Source organism: Camponotus floridanus, unplaced genomic scaffold (assembly GCF_003227725.1).
Source record: "Camponotus floridanus strain SB8 unplaced genomic scaffold, Cflo_v7.5 scaffold103, whole genome shotgun sequence".
Taxonomy (NCBI): domain Eukaryota; kingdom Metazoa; phylum Arthropoda; class Insecta; order Hymenoptera; family Formicidae; genus Camponotus; species Camponotus floridanus.
In genome coordinates this window covers 340,732-364,958 of record NW_020229219.1, presented here as the reverse complement: position 1 = coordinate 364,958, position 24,227 = coordinate 340,732, and the positions used below count along the sequence as shown (strand labels likewise).

At 40.8% G+C, this 24,227-nt stretch overlaps 1 protein-coding gene across 7 annotated transcripts in view; it reads left to right on the top strand.

Moving 5' to 3' along the window:
* The window catches only part of LOC105255365 (SH3 and multiple ankyrin repeat domains protein 1), a 115,019-nt gene that overhangs the window by 65,631 nt on the left and 25,161 nt on the right, over positions 1 to 24,227 (top strand). For 2 of the 7 annotated variants that reach the window (XM_025410784.1, XM_025410780.1), the window contains exons 3-4: positions 13,996 to 14,374; positions 17,405 to 17,424. In XM_025410784.1, coding sequence (XP_025266569.1) covers positions 14,047 to 14,374; positions 17,405 to 17,424 — 348 coding nt within the window. In that variant the 5' untranslated portion in view covers positions 13,996 to 14,046. Of the gene's footprint in view, positions 1 to 4,723; positions 5,156 to 13,995; positions 14,375 to 16,345; positions 16,349 to 17,404; positions 17,425 to 24,227 lie in introns of those variants that run through there. The other 5 variants (XM_025410789.1, XM_025410776.1, XM_025410767.1 and 2 more) reach the window with 4 other exon arrangements.

Genomic DNA, 24,227 nt, shown 5'->3' with positions numbered 1-24,227 from the left:
CGCGGACCCCGCATCTGGCTGATTTAAAGCGGCCATAATTTATCAATTTAGTGAGGCATTTTTCACCCGACGGTCCGTCTGTCCGGTCTTCATACGTACCACCATGATAGGACGAGTGGCGCGCATAAGGCGATATACCATATATACCGGACGTGCCTCCCCGTTGCGCGCGAGGTAGGCAGCACAGAGCGAGATATTTACAGTCCCCGCTTATACCCACATCCACACAACGCGGTTTTGCTCCCCCTCCTTCCCTACCTTCCTTTCCGCTTTAAACACCCACGCACGAATACACGGCGAGGAGATACAGGGACGGGTGTAAACGTTACCGCACCGAGCTGCCGCCGCAGCTGCTCCACCTTTCTTCGCCGGAGAGGGTACCCGGAGGATTTCGTGATTCAGATTTTCCTCCGGGACACGATAGATACACGGCGACGACGGCAGATAGTCGAGAATGTATATGCGCGCGGAAAGTGCAAACGTTTGCATCATCGTCTAGAGTAGACAACGGATATTGGAATAACTGACGGAGATATATATTAACGCTGAAAGGGCCGGTAAACAGGCCGTATATATTGCAATAGTCCTCTTAAGACCCGTTTACATAAATCGCTATTCGCGAAACGGCAGGCACAGGATGACGTGTCATCGTACGCAAACGTAAATCAGCGACAAGCTGAATTAATTTCAACTATTCGCGTTGCGTTGACCACGGAACTGCAATGATTTTGAATTGTCAATGATTGCTTAAGTAATCTATCAGTGCCAGAGGTTATCTTCTTCCAAATAAGAGATTTAAAAAATTGCTTTTAATATAAATATATTTAATAAAATATAATAAATATATATAAAATAATATATAATTAATATATTTAATAAAAATATATTTATTACACATAATAATTATGTAGCAATTTTATTTTTTTTTTATATAATTAAATAAATTAAAGCTTAGGTCTTTTGGAAGTCTCCGTCGTATGATTGAGTAATAAATATAATGTATAAAATATACATTTTGCCCGAAAAGAAATAAAGTAGCTGATTTTTTTTAGCTTTCTTATGCGAGCAAAAAAAGAAGATATGATGTGAAAAAGCGCGAAATCAACTTGACCGTAAATTGAACGACGCTTCGACCTTCCCCGCGTGTCAATTGACGGGACAGTATCGCGATCCAAGTTTCCAGGATTATCATTGAAAGGGTCTCACCGGCACGTACACCGGACACCACCTCCGCATACGGAGGTTGTTAACGACTCCTCACGGGCCTCGCGGCAGATAAAGGGGCGGAGTTGTAGGTGGAAAAGTGTAGGTAGGTAGATAGGTAGCCGCGCGGTAGGTGACTAAACACACTCTCTAAACTTAGATGGTACGACCTTCCTGTCTCACGGTTGACTTCCTGGCTCTTTCTTTCCCGCGAAGCAAACGTAGACTTGGGCCGAGACGGCGAAGAATCGTGAGATTATTTATTCGTTTAAACAGATGCAAATGATAGAGGTGAAAAGCCTCACGTAACGGTAGAATGCAGTCATCGATATTTACAAGTAATGAACGGCAATTATATCGAAATGCGCCGTTATTATCAAACAACAGACGTTATATTAATGTATTATTTGTATACAATGTAAATTTTATTTTTCGTTATATTATTAAAATGTAGTGTAAATTATCACGTTTTTATTAAGCGATATTATTGATGAAGGGTCAAATGATACAAATAGTATTTTAATATTATTTATGTTTTTATTCGTCGCATTAATATTAATAATTCTTTTGGCACGTATGATGGGAAGAGATCGAAAAGTTTAACGATACAGTCAAAAGGGTTCTATATTCGCTGACAAGCGGAGATGCCGAGAGAGTATAGAGGTTGCGATAGAAACATTGCGATCAATCGATCAAACGTCAAATATATGTCGGAAAGCTGTCTTTCATCTATACCTAAACCTCAAGTCTACGGAGTCTCACGTCTCACCTATCTACCTACCTACCCTTTTAAATTAATGGATCGACGATGCTCGGAAAGCGGAAATAGGTCAACTTTGGATGACCTTTCGAACTCTCTTCCCATATTAATTTCTAAAGACTGCAAAGAGTTGAGCATGTATGTGCGCATGTATTTTCACTCTTTCTCGATTCTACAGCTTGCGATAATGACAAAAATATTTTCAGTAGTCAGAGAAGAATATAATTTTTTTACAAAAATTACATTTTATGTTTTTCTTAAAAAAATTGCATGTACATAATTACAACATATTTTTGAGATCTCTTTTATGTATAAGGTTTTTTTTACCCAGGGGAAATTATCATCAGATAACTCGCGTCAAACAAAATGTTTCTACTTTTTAATTATGCACCTCTTTTAATTATGCACCTCTAACCATAGAGAATCTCAGTTTGCAATTTCTCAACATTCAACTGATAGATTATAAAAAAATGCTTCGTTCCTGAACTTTCTATCCCCATGTCGAGCTGCAATTAAATTTATAATGTGAAGTGTCGATGAAAATAGGGAGAAGGGATATGGCCGTCCTCGATATTAAATTGTTCCGGTTTAACGTCGAGAGGGACGACCGATAAAATTCACGAAAGGGGAACGTCACATCCTCCGCAAATTAAAAGCCAGATAGAGGAGACAGAAAGAGAGAGAGAGGCCTCGCTGTAGATTTGAAATGGAGGTCAAACGACGAGCGAACTAAATTGAAGTTGATCTAATCTTTGTAAACCTTGTGCTTGTTAGTTTTTTCATTCCGTTCTGTTGCGGCGAAAGAAATCATCGATCACAGAATCTGCATTCGCGCGACGATGTTTCGAAAGTAACGTCACGTGAAATCTTTGGAAACCATTTTTCCATGAAAGATCCGATTTGCTACCTCAAAACCTTAGCTATTAACAAGATTAATGACCATTTAACGCGTTTATTAATAGATTATTATATAAATTGATAAATGGTTATAAATTAAACAGTTATATATAATGCATATATTTATATTTATAAATAATATTGTTCATTTATATTTATTATAAATTCATCATTCAATGGAATATTTATATGACAAATTCGTATTTTATTTATTAATTGCAATCACGTAATAATCGTGATAATCGGAAATCACAACTCGATTATGTTTTTTCCCATGATAATTGTACATATCTCATAAACGATGAAAGCACGTTTCATCGTACACAATTATCAGATAATAATTATCGCGCGATTACGCGACAATCACGCGTGAATCATGTCCTTGTGGCACTTGTGGCAATCGCGAGGAAAACAACAGTCGGACGCGTCTCCCCTTCTTGTCCTTATCGGACAAGGCGTTATCGCTGCGCTTTGATGGCGCGATTGAGTCGCGATAAATCACTGGACGTTTATCGACGACAATTTTCCTTCCCTTCTTTTCTTCTTTTATGTCCGCGAACCATTCATTACTCTCGGTTTCCATAGGGATGTTGCGAGGACTTTTAAGGCGGCGGCGATCCGTCTTGCAACCGTCCCTCGGAAAATGAAATCGCGGCCAGGAAAAGCCGCTATTACCGTTCCTAATGAGAATCGTTATGTTGTAAAACCTCGTCGAAAGTTTTCATCTGGCTGGACTTTGAAAGCACAGCATCCTGCTCCTCGTTCGCAACGCGAGCGTTTATTTATACGCGTCGCGATACGCAACAATGTGGTGGGTGTGCACCGATATGGCGATGAAAGTATCGATCGAGTTGTCTTAAAACAACAATGTGAAATACCCTACGCCATTTTCGGTATATTTGCGAGAACGAACGGTCGACCAATCTCCCTCTATTATTCCTCATCCTCCGTCCACGAAATTATCGATATATCGAGAATATCGAAGGTATGTCGTGGTACTTGTCATCCTTCTATATTTTTATTTTATATATTAGAGAATATATAAAATATATATAAAGGAAATAAAATATATAACAGGATATATAGATTTATTATTGTTTTATATCGCGATCAGTTTGTAGGAATTTCAATCGAGCAATAAATCTGTAAGAGATATATATAACGCAAAATAAATATTTAAAACGAATAAACAATAAGTATTTTAACGTAGTATAATTTAATTTATACCGTTGCATCAACGTCACGTTTTGTAATCATGTCTCGACCATGTTTAATAAGGAACATAATTGATATGCACCCTCTTTCCTTTCGTCTATATCCTCTCTATATCGGTATTGATATTCGATGTCCCGATTTTGTGACTTTAAGGGCCCAACCCTCACGACCGAGATGTATTTATACTACATCATCGACATGTCCTTCAAGGCATTCGTGTCCTCCTCTTGACCTTCCACCCTCGATATCCCACTCTCCATAGCGACTAATCGTTCCCACTCGTGACTCCTGATATGTATTCGCGTTCGCAGACAACGCTGGCACCGTCACTACCACCAGCACGAATGGCGGAAACAACAACGAGCGAGGGTGGTGTCCGACCCTCTCGGTGGCCGCCAAGGCGGGGAGGAAGGAGGGGGGGCAGAGAGAGCACTCGGTCGATCTCTCGTCGTTGCCAGGCGACCAACATCCACCACCAGCCTCTCTCCCTCTCTCTCACCCTCGCGACTAACCCTGGAGCGTAACTCCTGAAAACCGGCACCGGCGCCGTGGCGCCATCTACGCCACCCTCGCGGGGGACTTTACCCCTCTTGGGGAGATGCCCCCTCGCGATGCACCCCGCGACGCTCGGTCCCGCACTCGGAGGCGCCGCCGGTCGTCGTACGTTTCGCTTTCGTCGAGCGTTGTCCTATCGCGATGGTGCGTTCGGCGGTTGGCGGAGAGTGGCGGTGAATCCCGGCGGTGAGAAGCACCCTCCCTGCCGAGGATCTCGTCCCGGCGACGACGCTCGCGAGACGGCACCCCCGGACGGTAGTACGCGGCGAGCGATATCGGGGGTCGAATCGGCGTCGCCATATTGCCGAGACACGACTCCCCCGGAGCGCGTTTACGCGGCGCGTTGACGCTACGATACGCGTTGGTGATATGGTGGTGGATGCTTCGCACGTCCCGGGGTTGTTTTTTCGACAATGGCCGCCGGTGGCGAGATCGCGCGATAGCTCCGGCGCCGCGAAGGATCGCTCTCTCTCGCTCTCTCGCTCGCTCGTTGTGCTCGTGGCTGCGAGGGTCGTTGAACCAGGGGTAAGTCGCCAGACGTATCGGTATCGACACGTGCTTTCGCACAATTTCCTGTAGTCAGATTCGCAATTTTTAATTTAACTACATGAGATCAAGTGTTGCGGATCTATCTTTCTAGTACTTGGAATGTTCAAAGGAGATGTCGAGATTTTCACTTCTTTCGGTATGCCACTTGGGGTGTGTATTATGATTGTGATTAGTGATTTATTGAACATTTTATTTGTTTAAACATGCAAGATTTTTTTGAAAATATTTGCAAAGTATTTTTGTTGAAAGATATTTACGCTATATATCATTATTTTTGTAAATTTTAGTGGATGTTTCATTTGATTTCTCAGTAATGTATACAATAATGAGAAAATGGACTTATTCTTTTTAATGATTTAGTCATTTTTGAATAATTTTATCGTTATCAGTTTATGTAGCGACGATAAAAGTTAGGAAATAATTACTCTTATCTTGATAACACTGTTTGAATCATACTTGATTATATTTGATGCGGGATGATATGCGAACATTTTTGCGATATAAATCAATACTCCAGATTATTCGAAACGCTTTAAGATAAAACTGCTTCATGAAAAAATAGTAACGTGTGTAGGATGGACACATATATACATAACAACAACATGTGGGATTTCTCTCGCGTGGGTTAATAATAAAAGAATCGAAAGCTCAATAATGTTGGTGTCTCTCACTTTGATGTCATGTTTTTAGCTTTAATTTATGCAACCTTTTAAGCTCGACATTGCCGTTCTCTTAACCTTTCGACCGCCCAATAAATGATGAAATTATTTCCCGCTATTTCTGTCCTTATCTACTTGCACCATCATGTTTCTCCCTAATGCATCGTCATCTCCCAGACACTGATAACAAGCAATGGCCTTCGACATTTTTAGCAATTAGTCAACTTTGCAGAAAAATGTCTGGTAGAATCTTAAAGATAAAACAACAAGGGTGCGTATATTTACTTTAGATAAATTACGAGATACGTACATCGATCAATTAATACTGACATACTTTGGAACGAATATATCCATATTTCTTAATTATTTTTGAATTCCTTTTAATTTTTTACTCTCGACTGTACTTTTATCTATATATTTTTATAAATAATTATTCTCATTGAAACTTTTGTCATAAATAATTATATAATAATGAGAATCTTTACATGATTTAACACGAGTCTGTTTTGTAGCAGAGCGTATTAAAATGTAAAATACTATCAATCTTCGAGTCTACGAAAATAAATATAAATCGAAAGTATTATTCATGTAATCCTCGTTGTGTCAAATTTCCGCGATTTCCTGACGTGAGTACGTGAATAAATTGCGGCGACGAAACTTCCCGTCTGGGCATATGGAACGAGAAAGGCTATTTGTACCGACGAATTCCCGCGAGGGTGGGCGTTTTTCAGTCGAGGGAGCGAAGGGGAGAAGAAAGAGAGAGGGCTGTGTGTTTGGGGTCTTTCTTTCAGTTTCGCAAGGAAGAGGAAGGCATAGCTCGAGTCTCTCTTTCTCTCTCTTTTTTTTTTTATCGCACCACACATTCTTCTCTCTTCCGCGATTCTATTACTCGCGAATGCAACGCGATTCGTTATGCGCCCACGGGCCGATCGTGTCCGACAAACTTCTCTTCGATATCATTGCATTATCTTATTGCCGCCCCCGCAGACCTCGCAGATATTATCCTTATGCTCGACTATTGAAAATTCTCTGCGAACTTCGTATGAGTTATAATAAGCAAAATCTCGTTGAGAAAACTTTTTCGATCTTAAAGTTCTATATTTGGATTTTCGTTTATCATAAAATGACGTTTTTATTGGCAGACTTTCAACTTTACATTTATTCTTATACGATTAGAGTTCTTTGCAATAAATTTATCGAAATTGAATTTCAAAATTAATTTCGATAAAAAAGTTAATTCTAATTATGCAGAGATTGATTCTTACCTCTTTTTTTACGCTTTATTTCTTCGGTAAAAATAATTTCTCCGCGATTATTGAAATTCTGACCGGGCTCGGGTCTGTAATAAAAACGAGTGTTTTATTCCGCGGAATATTATTTATGTATGCTTTATTTTCCTCGTATATATGATCTTATATAAATTTCTTCGGGCACCAATAACGAGGGAATCGTCGAATAAGTGGTGGGTGTCGAAACTGCCCGTACGCGCGAATTACTGTCCGCAGGAAATATCCTTTATTGCGGCAGCAAAAGGGACGATCAGGAAAGTTTTCAGAAGAAACAATATCGTGATCGATCGGAAGTGCGAGATATATGTAACATCATGTGATATCATATATGAACTTGATATCTCCGACATCAACGTATCATGATTACTTATAGACAAAGATGTAGCTCTAATCCTTTACGTTATATAAATATAATTACAAGTAAAATATAAAACATGCATGAAAGAAACTCGAAATGCTAATTTTTCGTTTGATAAAATTGAAACCGTAGAATTAAAAAGGGCCATTCTATTGGTTAAATTAATAGTATCGAGATCGAAATGTCTCTTATTGTTTTTTCTTCTTAGTGTACGGTAGATATAATATTTTTCATTTCCTATTATTTTATTAAATACGATCTTTGCATAAATCAGATTCAGCATTTTTCGAATGGCCACGTATTAAATTCGAGCATGTGCTTTCAATGATTTACGAGATAATATCATCCAAATCGAGCGACGATGTCATAAACGGCGAACATATAAAAAAAAAAAAAAAAAATATTTTTCGAAACTTTATTCGAAGATAAAATTTAGGCACCACGGCAAACGATCTTCGCGGAGATTATTAATGTCGCGATAAACGCGTAATGGGACACGACAGGCTCACGAGTTGCAAGAAACAAAGATATAACGAGACTATTGTGTGCTAGACGGAGACGATTAGCGAGACAACCCGTGCATGTGGTTAGGCGAATGCTTATAATAGTGTCTTTCGCGTGAGAAGATAACCGGAACTATAACTGTGCAGTTGTCATGTGCGCGACATGCGAGCGGATGAACTCTGACATAAGAGCCTCTCTCGCTTATTATTAAAGATAGTAATTTATTAGAGAGAGAAATTGGGATAATTATCAAATTACGTTTAATTACGTAATAATTCTATGTATCATTTTATTGTATATATGTAAAAAAAGAGTACGAACGTATAAAAATATATTTTTATAATAATATTCATTTAATGAGAGAGGCTAGTCTCAATATTAATAAAACAATGGTAATTTCGCAAACAACCATCAGAAGAAGATTATAATAAATAATGATTGTGTTTAAATAAACAGTACTGAAATTCCGCTATAAACATGTTCTTTAAAAAAATCACACAAATCTCCGAAATATTCTCATCTGAAAGCACTTTATTTCATCAATTTTACATCTCTTTTAAAATCAACTTTAATCCATTTTTCTCTACTGTAACAATTGACGTAAAATGATAGTTTCCAAAGAGTGTCTATAGGATATATCATATAAACATATACACTTTTAACTGTTTCAATATTTATAGATGTCATATCGCGAAATTTCCATTTATTCGACGTTGTTATGTCGCGATATATTGTGAATTTCACGTTTTTAGTATATCCCATCACCTCCGGAGGCACGATAACATTGCAAGAGTCGGTCACTATATTCGCGCGCTGGATCGGGAGATGAGATATTAATTTCGCCGGCATATTTCACGTGTCCGCGCGCGCGGCACGATTGCTCGACGATTCGCCACCGCGGGGCAAGATTAAAATTGGGATTAATCAAGCGAGATTACCGGCGACGGCCGCCGGCCTGCCCGGTGCTTTTCCCGCGGAATCGGGCGCGATAAAGGGATAAGAGCTGCAAAGGGAGGCGCGATTGTCGAGTTATACTATTTGGCGCGATTCACTTTCCGCGGCGTCGTAGCGTATATGTGTTGAAAAATAACCCTCGTCGTCGTGCACTTCTCTCTCTCTCTTTCTCTCTCTCTCTCTCCGCTCCAAGGTCTCCGCCGTTCTCTTTATGCGAGCGCGAGCGCGCATAATGTGGCCGAGCTCCGCTCGCGGAGCAACGCGGAGAGAGAGGGAGGAAGATGCTCTCGAAAAAGTGCAGCAACAAAGTTGCGCGGTGCGCACACCCACGTCCGCGAGATCCAGAATGTCAGGGTCGTACCTTAACCCCGCGCTGTCCTTCGCTGCCTTCGTGTGTACCCATCCTCTTTTTCTCCTCCCTTTTTTGTCGCAGGATTATATTTCCACCGCGGTGCAGTTCCCGGATTTTTTAAAATTGTTAATTCCCCCTCTCTTCGTCTCTCTCTCTCTCTCCCTCGTTGCTGCCTCTCCTCTCTTTTCGGGATCACCGTTAAGCACGACACACTGTTAACCGCCGTGCGAATTAAGGTACGGTCACTTGAAAGCAAACCCGTAAACCGACGCCCACGCAGCTGGTACCTGTTATATACGCACTTATACGTGCGTTGCCAGGGACGGAGCCCAGAGCGGATCAAAGTTTGATAGTTTCGTGCGTGTAAATTTTGCCGAAATCTCGTTTCGAAACGTTATAATCGCTTGTGTTGATGCGAAATGAGGAAAGTAAGAGCGAATGTGTCATCTCCAAAAAGTCCCGATATTTAAATTCCAAGAACAAAAGAACTTGATTCGAATCGTCCTTTCATGCTCTCGTGATTTCACACACTCATGTCGCGTGCGAGAAAAACAAGAATTTGTAATTTATTACGTTGCAATTAAGTTAAATGCCGTCGTTGATTTCACATGTGCGCCACGTAGGAGACCATGTACACGAACATTGTTGATATATAACATTCATTTTCAAGAAACATCAAGGATGCTGTACAACATTATTTCACCGTTGGCAATAAATTAAAATAATTAAAGTAAGATTAAAGTAAGATTCCATTAATTCCCTTATAAAGGATCATTTTCTGAAAAGCACAAAATGATCCTCTTGCACGATCGATGGTAATCGATACGGCCCTGGACATTCAAGTATAGGGTGGCCAGACAGAAAAATCCGAAAGGCTCTCTTGCACCGATGAGTGCCACGAATAAGGGCCACATAAAGACGGGTCATAAAACTATGATTTACGTCTTGTCATTGATGCGTTTGCTGTCCGTCCGTCCGTCGGTCAGTCCACCCATAGGTCCACTACGCGTCCACTACGCGTTCATCTATACGCATCCATAAGCCCACCCTCCCTCCCCTCCTCGGTTCATCATCGTCTCTCTTCGCGTTCCCTCTTATTATCTTTCTTATAGCCTCCCTTCTTGTTCTTCTTCTATTTCTTCTTCTTCTTCTGTATCGTCCTCCTCTTCTCTACCGGTTTCGCCGGATAGCCCCATCGGGCCGGCGATGATCGATTCGTCACTTGGAAAAAGTAGCAAATGTGTGTGTGTGTGTTGTGTGTGTATATATGTGTCGCAACTATTATAATCTACTGTGAAATATCGCATGCGTAACTTGCGAACAATGCGATGAAAACTGTGAAAACTGCATCACACGCTACATCCCTTCTCCCCGCGTTGATTGGGTAATTAAATAACATTTAATGATAATACGAATTTGTATTACGTAAAATAACAAAAATGTAGTTATACGTAATTTTTTCAAATTTTTAAATTATATCATGGAAAAAAACACTATACATAAGAATAATATATGTAAGAAAATTTATTTCGCGGTAAATTTTCTCTGAAATTTTTACGAAAACTTGAGAAAGGGTGCAAAAACATTTTATGATAATATGAATTTGTATTACGTAAAATAATAAAAATATAGTTAGGTTACACATAATTTTTTCAAATTTTTAAATTATATCATGGAAAAAAACACTATACATAAATAGTATATGTAAAAAAATTTTATTTCGCGGTAAATTTTCTCTAAAATTTTTACGAAAACTTGAGAGAGGATGCAAAAATCTCGAATCGTGTGGAATGAATTTATGATTTAATAGTTAAAATCTCGCGTTGATTTGACGAATGCGACCTTCGGATTTCTTTCCAGCGCATTGTCCTCGAAACATAAGTTATATACACACGTGTACAGTGTGGTCAGTGGGTTATTTAAAGTTTTAACGTAGTCCGTGGACTCCCCCGACAAGACGGTTACGTTTAATGGCGTCTGCGGTTTCCATCAAACTTCTCCTCACATAGCACCTAACGTCTCGCACTTGTACCCTCCAGAATTCCATCTTTCCTCCTTCCATTCGTTTTCATGGAATCCTTTTACTCCAATTTTCTCCCTCGCTTATGCATAAAGAAACATTCGTAAGATATATATAATCTCATTCTGAGGAATCTGTAAAATTATTTTCTCGCAACGAAATGTACACACTTTAAATCGTGCAAATCCTTTGAATCAAATAAGAGAGAGAGAGAGAGAGAGGAGAAAAATAAATATAATAATAAATATAAATAATGAAATTATATTCTTATAAATAATTTTAATTAAATTTTTTTACCATAATCTTTCAGTTTTATTTTTTAAAGTTATTTTTTAAAATTTAATAAAAGGCGAGCAATCAATTTAAGAGAAAACTTTACATTCGCCGAGGAAAAATGAAGAAATGGAGCAATTTCTCAGACACCCTGTGTACGTCGGCGTATCGTAAAGTTCCCATGTCACTCCATTACCGAAGATGACGCAAGTACCGCGCCTTAATCGCAGGATTACACGGTTCACGGTGCAAAAGCTCCGCGTGTAGGACAACGCGAGTTGCGAAATAAAAGTCGGCGACGGCAACTTTCGTCGGGTTGAAGACTTTCGAGTGAAAGCGATCACGCGCGCGGCGCTTGTTAAGACGTCAGTTATCGTCGGTGATTAATCCGACAGGTTGGAGGAGGAATTATAAAACGGCGAAACGCGCGTTATCGCGTGGCGGTGAACGCGCTTGGTCTGCTCGTCCGCTACGCGACGAAACGTATATCATGCCAGACCACCGCCTGTACATCACGATGATGAGGAAGGACAGAAGTCCATTTATCAGAGGCTCGTTCATGGAAATCTTTCCGATGATGATTCGAAAGGATACTCCGAGATTATCAAACATCGTTCCATCTTATCTTTCGAGAGCTTATGGATATCGTAGATTCTTCAGATTCGGAGGCTCTCGAGCCTGCAGCTTAAGAGCGCCAAATGTACGATGGATGCACAATCGGGAGTTAAATTAATTAAACGCTTAATTATTAATTATATTTAAATATTATATTAATTTTATTATTTTATTTATTATTAATTTATTATTAATTATTAATTATATTTAAATATTATATTAATTATATTACTTTTAAAAATATTGTCGGGATATAGATTTTTTTTAGGAGAAGAAGAGAGTATCGCGTTTTATTATATTTAATATTCATATTACAATACTCACAGCGTATACATTATTCTATCATATAAATTGTTTCTCTAATAAATTTCTACATTTATTCTCTTATTTAAATATCGGAATATAATTGATACCTGCATAGATTAACTTTACGCAGGTAAAGGCGAGAATTAATTCTCTCAGCGCGTATTTTTCTCATTCTCAGCGTTACAGAGACACGAGAAGGGAGAAGGGGAGGCGGGGAGTGTTACGTCCAGTACGGAGGGCCCGGCCCTGCGCACGTATGTCGAGTCGCGAAGGTGAGCGCGCGGTTAATTTGCATAATCAATTCAAAATGATGAGTCTCGCGCCTCGAACGGATCGGTCATTCTTTTCCCCACGGCCCCCGGTATGGAAGAAAAGTCATTCCTGGCGTTATATAAATTACGGTCGTCTCTCTACCCGAGCGAGGCGCGCTCTTGTACGATTGTCGGGACGTACGCTTGTTGCGGTAGCGAGCGGGGCTTTTAAAACTTCGGTCCTCGATTCGGATCTCTGATTACGCATCGGGAAACAAGAAAAGAGAAGAAGAAGGAATAAATAAATGAAAATGCGAAGAAAAAAAATAGACGAGTGACACGGAGGAAGAGAAAATCGCGCAGCGCGAGGCGCATAAAACGCCTTTTACGAGCGTTAAAAATCGCCAGCACGGCGTCTCGGCGCCGTTTCTTTATTTCCATTGCGGTAATCCTGTCCGTCCTTTACCGTTATATTTCGTCGTGGTCATAAACGGCGAATCCTTCGCCGCTTTAATTTCCTCTCCTCGAGTCTTTTTTCCCCGATCGAAGCGCATTATCTTCTTTTCTCGCGCGACCATCGTCGGGTCTTTTGCATACAGTACGTTTACGGCACTTACACGCTCGTTAACAAACCCATATTTCTGCCGGAAGACGATCCCGAAAAATGATTATTTATTTATCTTCTTCCGCCGTCGCGATTGCGTCGGAAAAGAAATTTTATTTTTTTGCGAGTCGCTCGAAAGAATTCTCGACGATGCGAGGGATCGTGGGAATAAATAAGAATAAAAAATGATTGACGATTAAATCGTTTTGGTTTTGGCCGCTCGACGTCTTTTGGAGAAGCAAAAAGTTGAACGGTGAAAAAAAATTCGAGGTCCCTCGATTACATCAACTAAGAAATCGGAAGACGATAAAATATCGCGTCATCAGATTTTTCTGCCAACTTCCACAAACTGATGATTGCATAACTTTTTAACACTTTGTCGACTTCGAAAAGGTTTTAACGCGATAATGAAAGTGTAAAAGAACATGTAAATTTCTAGGAACTTACATAATCTTTTAGCATTTTGACGGGAGTAAATTAAAATAAAAAATATTTCCTCTAGGTGTTAACATTTTATTAAAATTTCTCATTACTAAATTATTAAAATGCTATTTATTTCTCCCTTTTCTCCAGTAAAAAAATGCTGAATTATTTAAAACATTTATCAATGATTGCAACGCTCTCGTTTCAGATGTGAGCTACTGAAGGTGGAATCCTCAGGAACCGCGAGGAACTCCTCGCAATGGAGGCGGGACCAAAGCAGCAGCAGCAGCAGCAGCAGTCGCCGCAGCAGCAACAGTCCCAGCAGCAGTCGCCTCAACAACAACAGCAGCAAAATTCACCCGGCAGCGCGACTCAGGCAACCATCGGTCCTCAGGGTGGCTCGACGCCGCAGGGCCAGCAAAATGCGGAGGACGCGCTCGCAGCGGCGGAAAACACCCCCGTCAACGAGGGTATGCTCCTCGCTCGAATTCACGTGCCCGAACTCTACGTCAGCAAGTGTCTGCAGTTCCCGAAGGATCAGCTGGTCTGGGACGTGAAGCAGCAATGTCTGGCGTCCTTGCCCAAGGTACGAGCGACGACGGTTCCTCGTACAAGTAACGGAGGAACTGTTCTCGTCGATATATTCTGAATATATCCCGGGGGAAACAGCCTTGAAAATAGCCTGTTGAGCTTGGTGGGGGAGGGTTTACCATCGACGTGCTCTTAACGACGATCGAACGATTCACTCCCAGACTAAAATTTATCTCCCGGCTGCTCGATAGCGCGTAAGACAGACGGACGGACGGACGGACGGATAGACAGGCAGGTTGCGCGCGCGTTGGAAGAGATGAGGGGGAGAAATTGAAAACGGAACGCATTATTCTCTTTCGCGGCAATAAATCCCGCGCGCCGCGTACCTTCACCCGCGTGTTATTTCTGGCCGGGACGATCCTTACGTCGGAAATTTATGAAGCCCGTGGCGGATTCTCGTTTTGCCGTCTCCATCGTGGACGTGCGCTCGCGCCGGAGTCCTTCGCACGATAATTACACGTATTTCGTTGAGAAATTCTCCCGCGATCGAAAGCGCGCCGGTAAATGTAATTCGTAACCCCGATTTAGCGCGAGTTGTGTGGCGCGCGTGAGAGAGAAAGAAGGAGAAAAAGATTCCGCAAAGCGGAGTCGGGGTCTCTCCCGTACATACTCTCGCGCGTTCCCTCGAGCCGGCCGCGTTTCGTTGAGAAATTCGCCCGCGATCTCTCGGCGGAGAGCGAGCGTGGTATAATATAATTCGTACCTGCGCCACCCGGGGCGATTTGTTCCCGCTGGAAATTGCGGTCGCGTGTATATTTCACCGAGGATCGCCGAGTATCGATTAATCGCCGATTACGGTCGAACCCCATCGGATCTGTCATTTATCACCGTGCATCCGCTTCTCGCGCACGCGCACCGACCACGTCGGACCCCAAGGACTCTATCAGGCTTTTTTCGAAGGACGCTCCCTCCGCCCGTCCTCTTTCTCTCTTTCTCTCTCTCTCTCTCTCTCTCTATCTATCTATCTCTGACTCTCCGCTCCTCTCCTCCCATTCGCCCGTCCTCTTCGTCGTCGCGAAACCGCTCATAGTTCCTCGGGCGGCAAAAAGTACAACGCACAATGTTGCGCACTGAGAGCGGAGGTAGCAACGCGCTTTACATGCCGATTTCGCTAGATTGCAGACAGCGCGAAATTAAGAGCCGCCAGAGCGAGTAATGACGAATTCTCGAGGCGAGGAGAGAGCGAGATTCCAGTCTCTCTTCTGCTGCTTTCTGCTGGCGAATCGTCCCACGGGACCGCCGAGAGTCACGAGTATACGCCGGATTCAAAGACGATAATCGGACTGAATCTTTCCCTCTGCTTTTCCTTTTTATCTTAGAATATCGAAGCTCTTTCTTTATACAATAAGACTTCTATCGGAACATGCTCCAAAAATTTACGTAAGATACTTGTATTTTTTAAAATTTATTTTAATTTAATTTTTTGTAAATTTAATTAATCAATTTTAAAGTGCGATTTATATTTAGATTGTTTCTCGCATTTCTCTTAAAAAGTAGGTTACATCATCGTTGCAGTAAACTATTCAACTGTAATTTTACTTTTCCATTGAATTTTCTTTTATTCGACTTCAAAGAAATTTCGTTCGGTTCGGTCGACAATATTGCACGATCCGATAGCCATCGCCTTTGAATCCCGAGTACTCGCTTTCGTCGTGCTCTCGTTCGACTCTCGAGAACTTTAACGACCGCACAAGAGCACGTGTTAGATGCACTTTGTTGCCGAGGCGTGCCGAGAATGGACACGCATACAGTGTTCTTGTTTAGAGCGAAATAGAGACTAGAATATCGATAATATGTGTGTGGCTTTTCGCTTTCTGTGAAGCCGTCACGCTCTGTCTTCCATCCTCCTTCTCTGTCTTTCCTTCTCTTCCTCTCTCCTTCTTTCTCTTTCTCTTCTGCTCTTTGTCACGCAAGAATTTTCACGCGTGTCGTCTTTCTGCCCCACATGCTTGCCTTCCGGGACACAGGAGGTACAGCACAGAAACCCCGATATATGTCCTCGTTTAAATCCTCTTTCGCCAAAAACGAACCAGCTGCTCATTCAATATTTTCGTTTCTTTTTCCGCTTCACTCTGTTTTTTTCTAGTTTCCCTCGTAGAGTTGGCTTGCCGACTCTGCGAATTATTTCTTTATTTCTCTCATGTTCCGTCAAATTGATTTATAGATTTCTTTGTAACAGCAAAAGTATGTGTATATCATCCACGATCTTGGTATCAGATACGTGTGAAGAAAATTTAAAGTGATTTAAAGCCGCGATACTCTAGTGTACGGTCCATCTATTGGATTATACATGAGGATTACGTGTTTTTGTTTGTATGAACATATAAAAAGATAAAACGTGTACTCTGATACCAGTTCGATCTAGTATTTTATTCTCTTTTTTTTCTTTCTATCCAATATTTTGTACTTTTAGTTATATTTACTCATCAAATATTTATGGTTTGCACTCAGGATGAATTCGACGATCATTTTTAAACATTTATGCAAATAATTAAATAGGGCTAATACTAGCGCGATATATACGAGATACGTTGTTCCGTTATAAATTATTGTAAATTAAAAAAAATTAACATGTCAAATAATTGCTCCTCCAATTCATCCTGAGACGACATCTCATATATGATATGTATCTGCATTCGTATTATTCATACGTTTATTATACATGTGTATAGAGATTTATATACATATATTTTGTCACGCGTAATCGCCGATAACCGTGTATCTTCTGACCTGTGGTGTTGTTGTTGTTGTTGTTTTTGCTTTTGCCTCACCCTGCACGGGGGCGAAATACACTCCACACCCGCCACCAACCACCACCAACCGCCACACCTGTGCCGCTACTATCGTCTCGTGTGTTGTGTGGGGCCCTATCTACGAACGCGCGTACACCTCCCCTTCGTACGAATACCGCAAATACCGCGCGCAAAAAAAAACGCGCCTCTCTCGGGCCCTCCACCGCCCTCCACATCTTCGGTTCGTGTTACGGATAAACCACACCGCTTCTCCACCCCTTCCGAGCGCCTCGCAGGTGGCCACTTGGTACAGGGTACGTCTTCACTATTACTAATAGCATGCGACCACGCCTTTCGTTCCTCGTCGATCGGTCGTTCTCCCTCCCCCTTTTGTATTTGTCGTTTTGCGTCCATTTGCATAGCGACGAGAGACGATCCAGCTACGATTCTAAAAGGAATGACGGCCGGAGTGTTTTTTTTTTTTTTTTTTTTTTTTTTTTTTTTTTTTAAACGATACATTTGTCACTGTTAACGTACAGCGTATTTTTTCAGCTTTAATAGTCACGTGTAAGGTTTCTATATAGAACGGATTTAATTAATAGCGGTATTTAATTTCTACATGCAAATTATCGATTTTTCTCAGCGACACGTTGGTATTGTTTTACAAATCGAATTGTATTTTTTCATACACATATGTGACGTCGCTTTATTAACTTTTGATTCAGTGACTTTGCAGAGAAAGTTGCTGTCACGTTGCACATTTGTTATACAATCTGGTTATGGTAGTGGAGTTACGTAAAGTGATTTTTTTTATGCATTTTGCCTAACAAGCCATGGTTACGTAGCAACGGTTAATCAACAATTTTTCCCTGTCTGTTTCTTTTTTTCGTATAATAATTCACTGAATATTCATAAACTAAATAACAAAACAAGCACTCGGCCCGTTTGAAGTTGAAGGATTGTTGGGGAAATGGAAATATGTATTGAATTTTACAGCCTCTTATGTCATTCCTCGCAACTCGTAGAGCTCTCTCGTAGCGAATATATTACGATTTATCTGTAATACAGAATGGGGAGACTGGCGGCGCATAGTTTTAGATTTCCTCGTTGTATATCTCGGCGAAGTATCGACTAGCATGCATGTACATAGTTCGTCGAGGCACATTAGCAACGTAATTGTCTTTAAATATTGATTTCTGCAATGATAATAGTTGGTAGTTCTGCACGATATATTAGCATGTGATTGTGTTGCTTTGATGATATATAGAACGCAATTGAAGTTAAATGTTAGATATCGAGCGGACGCGAGAGAAGACAAAAAGCTTTGCGATAGAAATTGTGAGTTTGATTTATAAACTGGTACACATGTGTATTTTGCAAAATTTATCTTTGCGATTTTTCGCATTTCTCCGTGTCTTTTTTTTATTCGATTTCTGAATGTACGTGTCAAGATTTGACTGAAAACTTCGATCGAGAAGCAATCGTGATGGATGAACGTACGCTCGATCTGTGATTTAAATCGTGCAGCTAAGCACCGTTGGATGCAAGACCCGCAATTTTTAATATTTTTTATGACTCGGGCTTACTAAACCCGTATTTTCGACGATTTAGGTGAAATATCGGAGATTACGAGTTACGTTACTTGCGACATTTATAACCGTTCGACTCGTAAATCACGTTTGTGATTCACTCGAGTGTGACATTTCAGTAAGAGCTTTGCCAGCGAAGATACATCTACTTCTGCCAATAGAGTAGAAAAGACGAATTTTGACGTGTCATGACTTGAATCGAAAAATTTTTCTCACGCTTTCGATCTCAATTTGCAATCCGACTTTGATACTTGAAACAGTAATATTACTTTTGTTCGAAAGTATTTAACTTATAATTTCGCCGGGAGTTTTTCTTTTGTAAGAAAACTTGTAAGAAAAATTGTACACTGTTTATTTGAGATACCAAATAAAGAGAGGAGGATTCTAATTATAAATTAAATTTATCAAAATTCTTAAATGTAAAAAAATTGAGATCGAAAATTTTGACGTGTCGTGACCTGAATCGAGAAATTTTTCTCACACTTTCGATCTTAATTTTCAACCCGACTTTGATACTTGAAGCAGTAATATTACTTTTGTTCGAAAGTATTTAACTTATAAATTTCGCCGGAAGTTTTTCTTTTAAACTTGTAAGAAAAATTGTACACTGTTTATTTGAGATACCAAATAAAGAAAGGAGGATTCTCATTATAAATTAAATTGATCAAAATCCTTAAATGTAAAAAAATTGAGATCGAAAATGGGAGGAAAGTTTTAATCTGGACGAATATCCGTAGCCGAAAATACGCGCTTTTTGGCAGACGCGGCGTTACATCATGCGATTTTGCATCATAATGCGCGATTGATGTAACGCGAAAGCTCGAAAGGACATCCGCGATTCTCTCACCAGGCGAGTGTCCTCGATCGAGGTCGTCCGCCACGAACCTCCTCCGGCGAGAGAGCATCCCGAGGATCACCGCTCGCTAATGTTGCCGCTGTGTCTCTCTTGGACTTGCTGCACATGGTGACTTTCGTTTTCGCCGGGAGGTTAACAAAACCGTTGAACCCACATCGATTGCCGCGTTGCCTTCCGCAGAGAACGCCTCTCGAGCGCATAATTTCGAGAAAATGCACTTGGGTACTCGAATCTATTCATGTTATATCTTTCTTAAAATGAGAAATATTCCAGACACAAGATTTTTAACTTTCTTTGAAGAATCTACAATTGTTCTGTTTAAATAGCGTGCATATTATGATATAAAATTCTTTCTTTGTAAGGAGACAAAAATTGCACTTTTTTCAATTTTTTCCCATCATTTTCATAGTTTTACGTTTTGCGAAAGAAATGCGTAGGATCTTCTTTGCGTCTTTCGCGATTCTATGAAAGTAATATCCCAGAGACCTTGTATTCACGAGTTATATAAGAGAATCTCTCTCTCTTTTTATTTCTCGAAATTATCTCCAATGAAAGTGTCGATATGTCTAGGTGATGTGCCGCGTGCCTTTTAAAATTCGAAGCGAGACAATCGACCAGGGAATTTATTATCCTTTTTATTGTCAGACATTCTAAATACACCGTGTGCCGTTAACCAACTCGTTACTCTTTTCGTGTATATCGCTTTCGATCACCTTGGCCTAAGGAGCTTATTCTCGCGTTAAAATTCTTCCACCTTTATCTTTTTCTTCTTCCCTTCGGTTCATTCGCGTCTTACGAGTATTCTCTCGCCGATCGAGAATAGGATACGGAAACCCTTAACATGCCGAGACTCGTCTAAAAGGAACAGTTGTTTATAAAACAAACAGAATAAACATGATTTATATTCGATGTGTAGATGCAGTGAATTGCTAATAATTTAATAAGAGAAATATTTCTATTTATTTATTTAAGTTCGTGTCACACACGTATTTTCATTATTCTCCATGATTAATCATCCTTTTTCCGCGCTTAATTGTTTCCGAAATTGAAATAATTTTTCTCGTAAATTCAGTGATGCCAGGGTTCACGAAGCTAGTTTATTTTTCAATGTAATGTAACGTTGATGATATATACGTTACTTGGATCTTACGTCCTAAGCTATCAATGTACCTGGTGATAAAATCTTATTATTAAGCGACGATAGTTAGCTCCTGGAAGCAATTGCCTCGAGATCGCGATCGGCCGATTTGCTTATCGCCGCAAATGTGCACGATCCGCGGCGATATCATTGTACCGGAACAGACCGAATATTACCGGCGCGGCGATAGTATATCGTTGCGCATATCCGGCAGGAGGATCTCGGCGCGGATAAATTCAGTCCGGCCAGCGCCAGAGGATCCGTGGCAGGAGATCGAGAAGGCAGGACTTCGTAGGCGTAGACGCGATCACCGTGATCCACGATTGTGTGAACCAGGATCATCCTTTACTTCCGATAGGATCACGTCCCCCCCCCCCTCTCACCCCTTCCGCTCTCCTCTCTTTCTTTATCTCCCTCGCGGCGGCTTCGGGCTATCTGCGCGTCGTCACTTTGCAACGCATATTTTTCTCGCGCCTGCACCGTGTAATAATGTTCCCTTTACGTTTATCGGAAGATAATTCGTACTGGGGAACGTTGCTAAATTGTAATATACGGGGGATAAAAATTTCTCGAGATAAAAAGTCAGGAGGGGAATTGTTTGTGATGGTGTTTATATAAATATTTTGACATGTCAAAATTTATTTTCGATCAATTGTCAGATTATTTGACTATCGAGCGATAATATTGAGCGAGAAAATGGCACATAAAATTATGATATTCGTTTTCGTTTACAGATTAATTTCGAATTAGATCTTTTTTAGAAAAAAGAAGATCGATTTAATATTGTATCTTGTTTCTTAAAATATCGTGGAATGTTGATGTAAAGCTCTTTATACGCATGCTTTCGATGATAAACGAGGATATTATAGAATGCTCGGGAATGGCGATAGAACCATTAGATCGATTTTTTTTAACGACGGGTATAGTTGTCCTCGTATGTCCATGGATTATTATCGAACGTGTATTTCACATACAAGTTCAAACCGCAGTACGTGGGCGGGTTACGTTCGCATACGTATCGCGAATAAAATGACATGACGCGGAAATGAATGGGTCTCACGTTCAAAAGATGCCGATGTACGTACAATATATGTCTGACGGGAGAACGTAGGATCCTACTGTCAAGATCGACAAATCTCGCGCACATCCAGCACGTCGGATACGGAACAAACACGCGCGCGAGTCGTTGAACGAGTACATAAGCTACGTCGATCTATTTATATATCGATCGTATACCGTGAACTGGTCCGAGAATAGATCGAATGGAGATCGATGGTCAGGTTCCTGCAGCATGCGGGACAACCTCGTCGAGGACAACCTCATCGCAATGGACTAGGAGAGCGGTATGCGCTTTTTTTTTTTTTTGCGCGGGTGACCGAATGGAGATCGATGGTCGTGTTTTTGCATAATGCGAGATGCGCATGTTTGTAAAAATCACTAAATGGAGATCGATGCTCGATCAATTTCCGCGAGGCAACTTCGAACTCGCTTAAATCGAATGCGATGAAGATGGACAGTCGGATCTTTACGAGCGATAAACGTGCGTCTTTTCAAAAACAGTTTTAAAATTTATTCAACAATGTTATATTCTCAGCCATCGTATCAACAATTAGGGTACAGAGAAAATCTTGTTTTTTTATTTTTATGTAATACAATAAGTCTGATGAATTATATATACGTGATCAAAAGAATATTAACGAAAATAAATAATGCAATGGAAAAATCTATTTATCTAATTAAATAATGAAAAAATATATATCGATATATATACGAAAAAAGATATAATAGGAATAAAGAAATATATACACAATTTACGCTGAAGAATACGAAATTATCGAAATTGTGAAATAAATAAGAGACAGAAGAGAGGAAGAAAATTAAGGGAGATTTTGCTCTCGAGTAAAGAGTTTGGGAAAGAAACGCGATTTTCGGATGGACGGTAGAACAAACCGGAGTCAATTACACGACCGAAGATCGACCGATCGAGACTCCCTCGAGTCGAGAAACCGGATGTGCGAGCAGGTAAGGGGAGAAGGACGGGAATATCCGCGGGGACACGCAAACTTCCTCGAAAATTGTTGGTCGCGTTTCAGCCCTTCGGCCAGCCTTGTCGCTGGAATAAGCCGGTGGAATCCGAAATGTCGTTGCTGCCCATTTCGCGAAATCACTAGCTCGTTCCTGGCGGGCAAATCCTCTTCTCGAGGATACGATATGCGATTCGCGCGCATCGGATCGGACGCGAGACTCGATCGCGCCAGCGGCGCGAATCGTCCTCATCCCTGATGAAACATTTTTGCCGCTCATTCAATTTAGCGACGAGTATTTACCACTCCCGCTGGAAGAGCGCCTATAGCGACTTGCTTAAAGAGGAAAGAAACGGCGCGTACTTATATATTAAATATTTATTAAATATACATTTTGCCCGATGACAACCTTGCTGGCGAAATAATCTTAGAGAATCTTTCATTTTAATTAACATTCATGATAATGTATTCACCCAAACGACCTTTTCTTAATAAACGACAAAAAGAGTTGAATTTCCTTTTCTGCATTCTTATTAAAATATATATAAAATAAAAATTAGCAGATTCTCTAAATATATTTTCAGCATGCTTTGCTTGATTAATGCGAAATAAAACGAGCGGAGATCTGTATCGCAGATTCTCTGTCACAGATTTAAACGAAATCTCTTGTTAAAAAGACTTCTTCTCCAGAGCGAACGATTAGCGTTTACGCTAAAAAATACGCGCAGCTTTTCTCAACGCTATTTTTCACTCGCAGTTGTAGCAGTAGGTACGTCCAAAGTCGCGTTCTTTGACAGAAAAAAGAGGAAAGAGTGAAAAAGTTTCGCGTCCATCGTATCGTTCTGTATATAACGTCGCTTCTCTCAGTCTCGACGCAATCTAACCGTGCGGCTGTAGTTGGTAACTGCAGCAGCCTTTTACCCGGGGCTCCTCGAGTGCAATCTCGTATTCATGAATTCCTTGTACGTACACCTCCCCTACGTTCCTTCTTCACCTACGTCTCCACCTCCGCCTCCGTCCCTTTCCTTCCCGTCCCGCCGCGTTGCCCGGTTTCCCGTCCCCTCTGTGTGTACGGTGTGTGCACGGAGAATATATCTCGCATCGAGAGTGCGCGGAGAACGGTAAAGAAATCGCGCGACGTCAATCGGGATACGCGATTATCGAAAATGCAAAGTATAGGGGCTCTTATGCCATCTCGCCCCCTACCCTCCTCCTCGCCCCTCGGCGAATCGCATTGCTTATAGACGCAGCATCGCAAAATCGAACTCGTGTATCGCCCTCCCTGACTAAAATAGCTCTGGTATTTTCCTCTCCGCCTCTGTTTTTTCACAATATGCAGACGCGATGCGTTTATTTACCGACGCGTAATTATTTTTCCGATACGAAGTAACAGATAGCTCAGTGACTAAAATTGAATTTGAGGGAAATTTTAGAAGGTAAATATTCGCTTCTGAAAATAAAATAAAAAACCATCTTTACGTGAAGTTAAAGTTTGTTATTTAGTTGTATT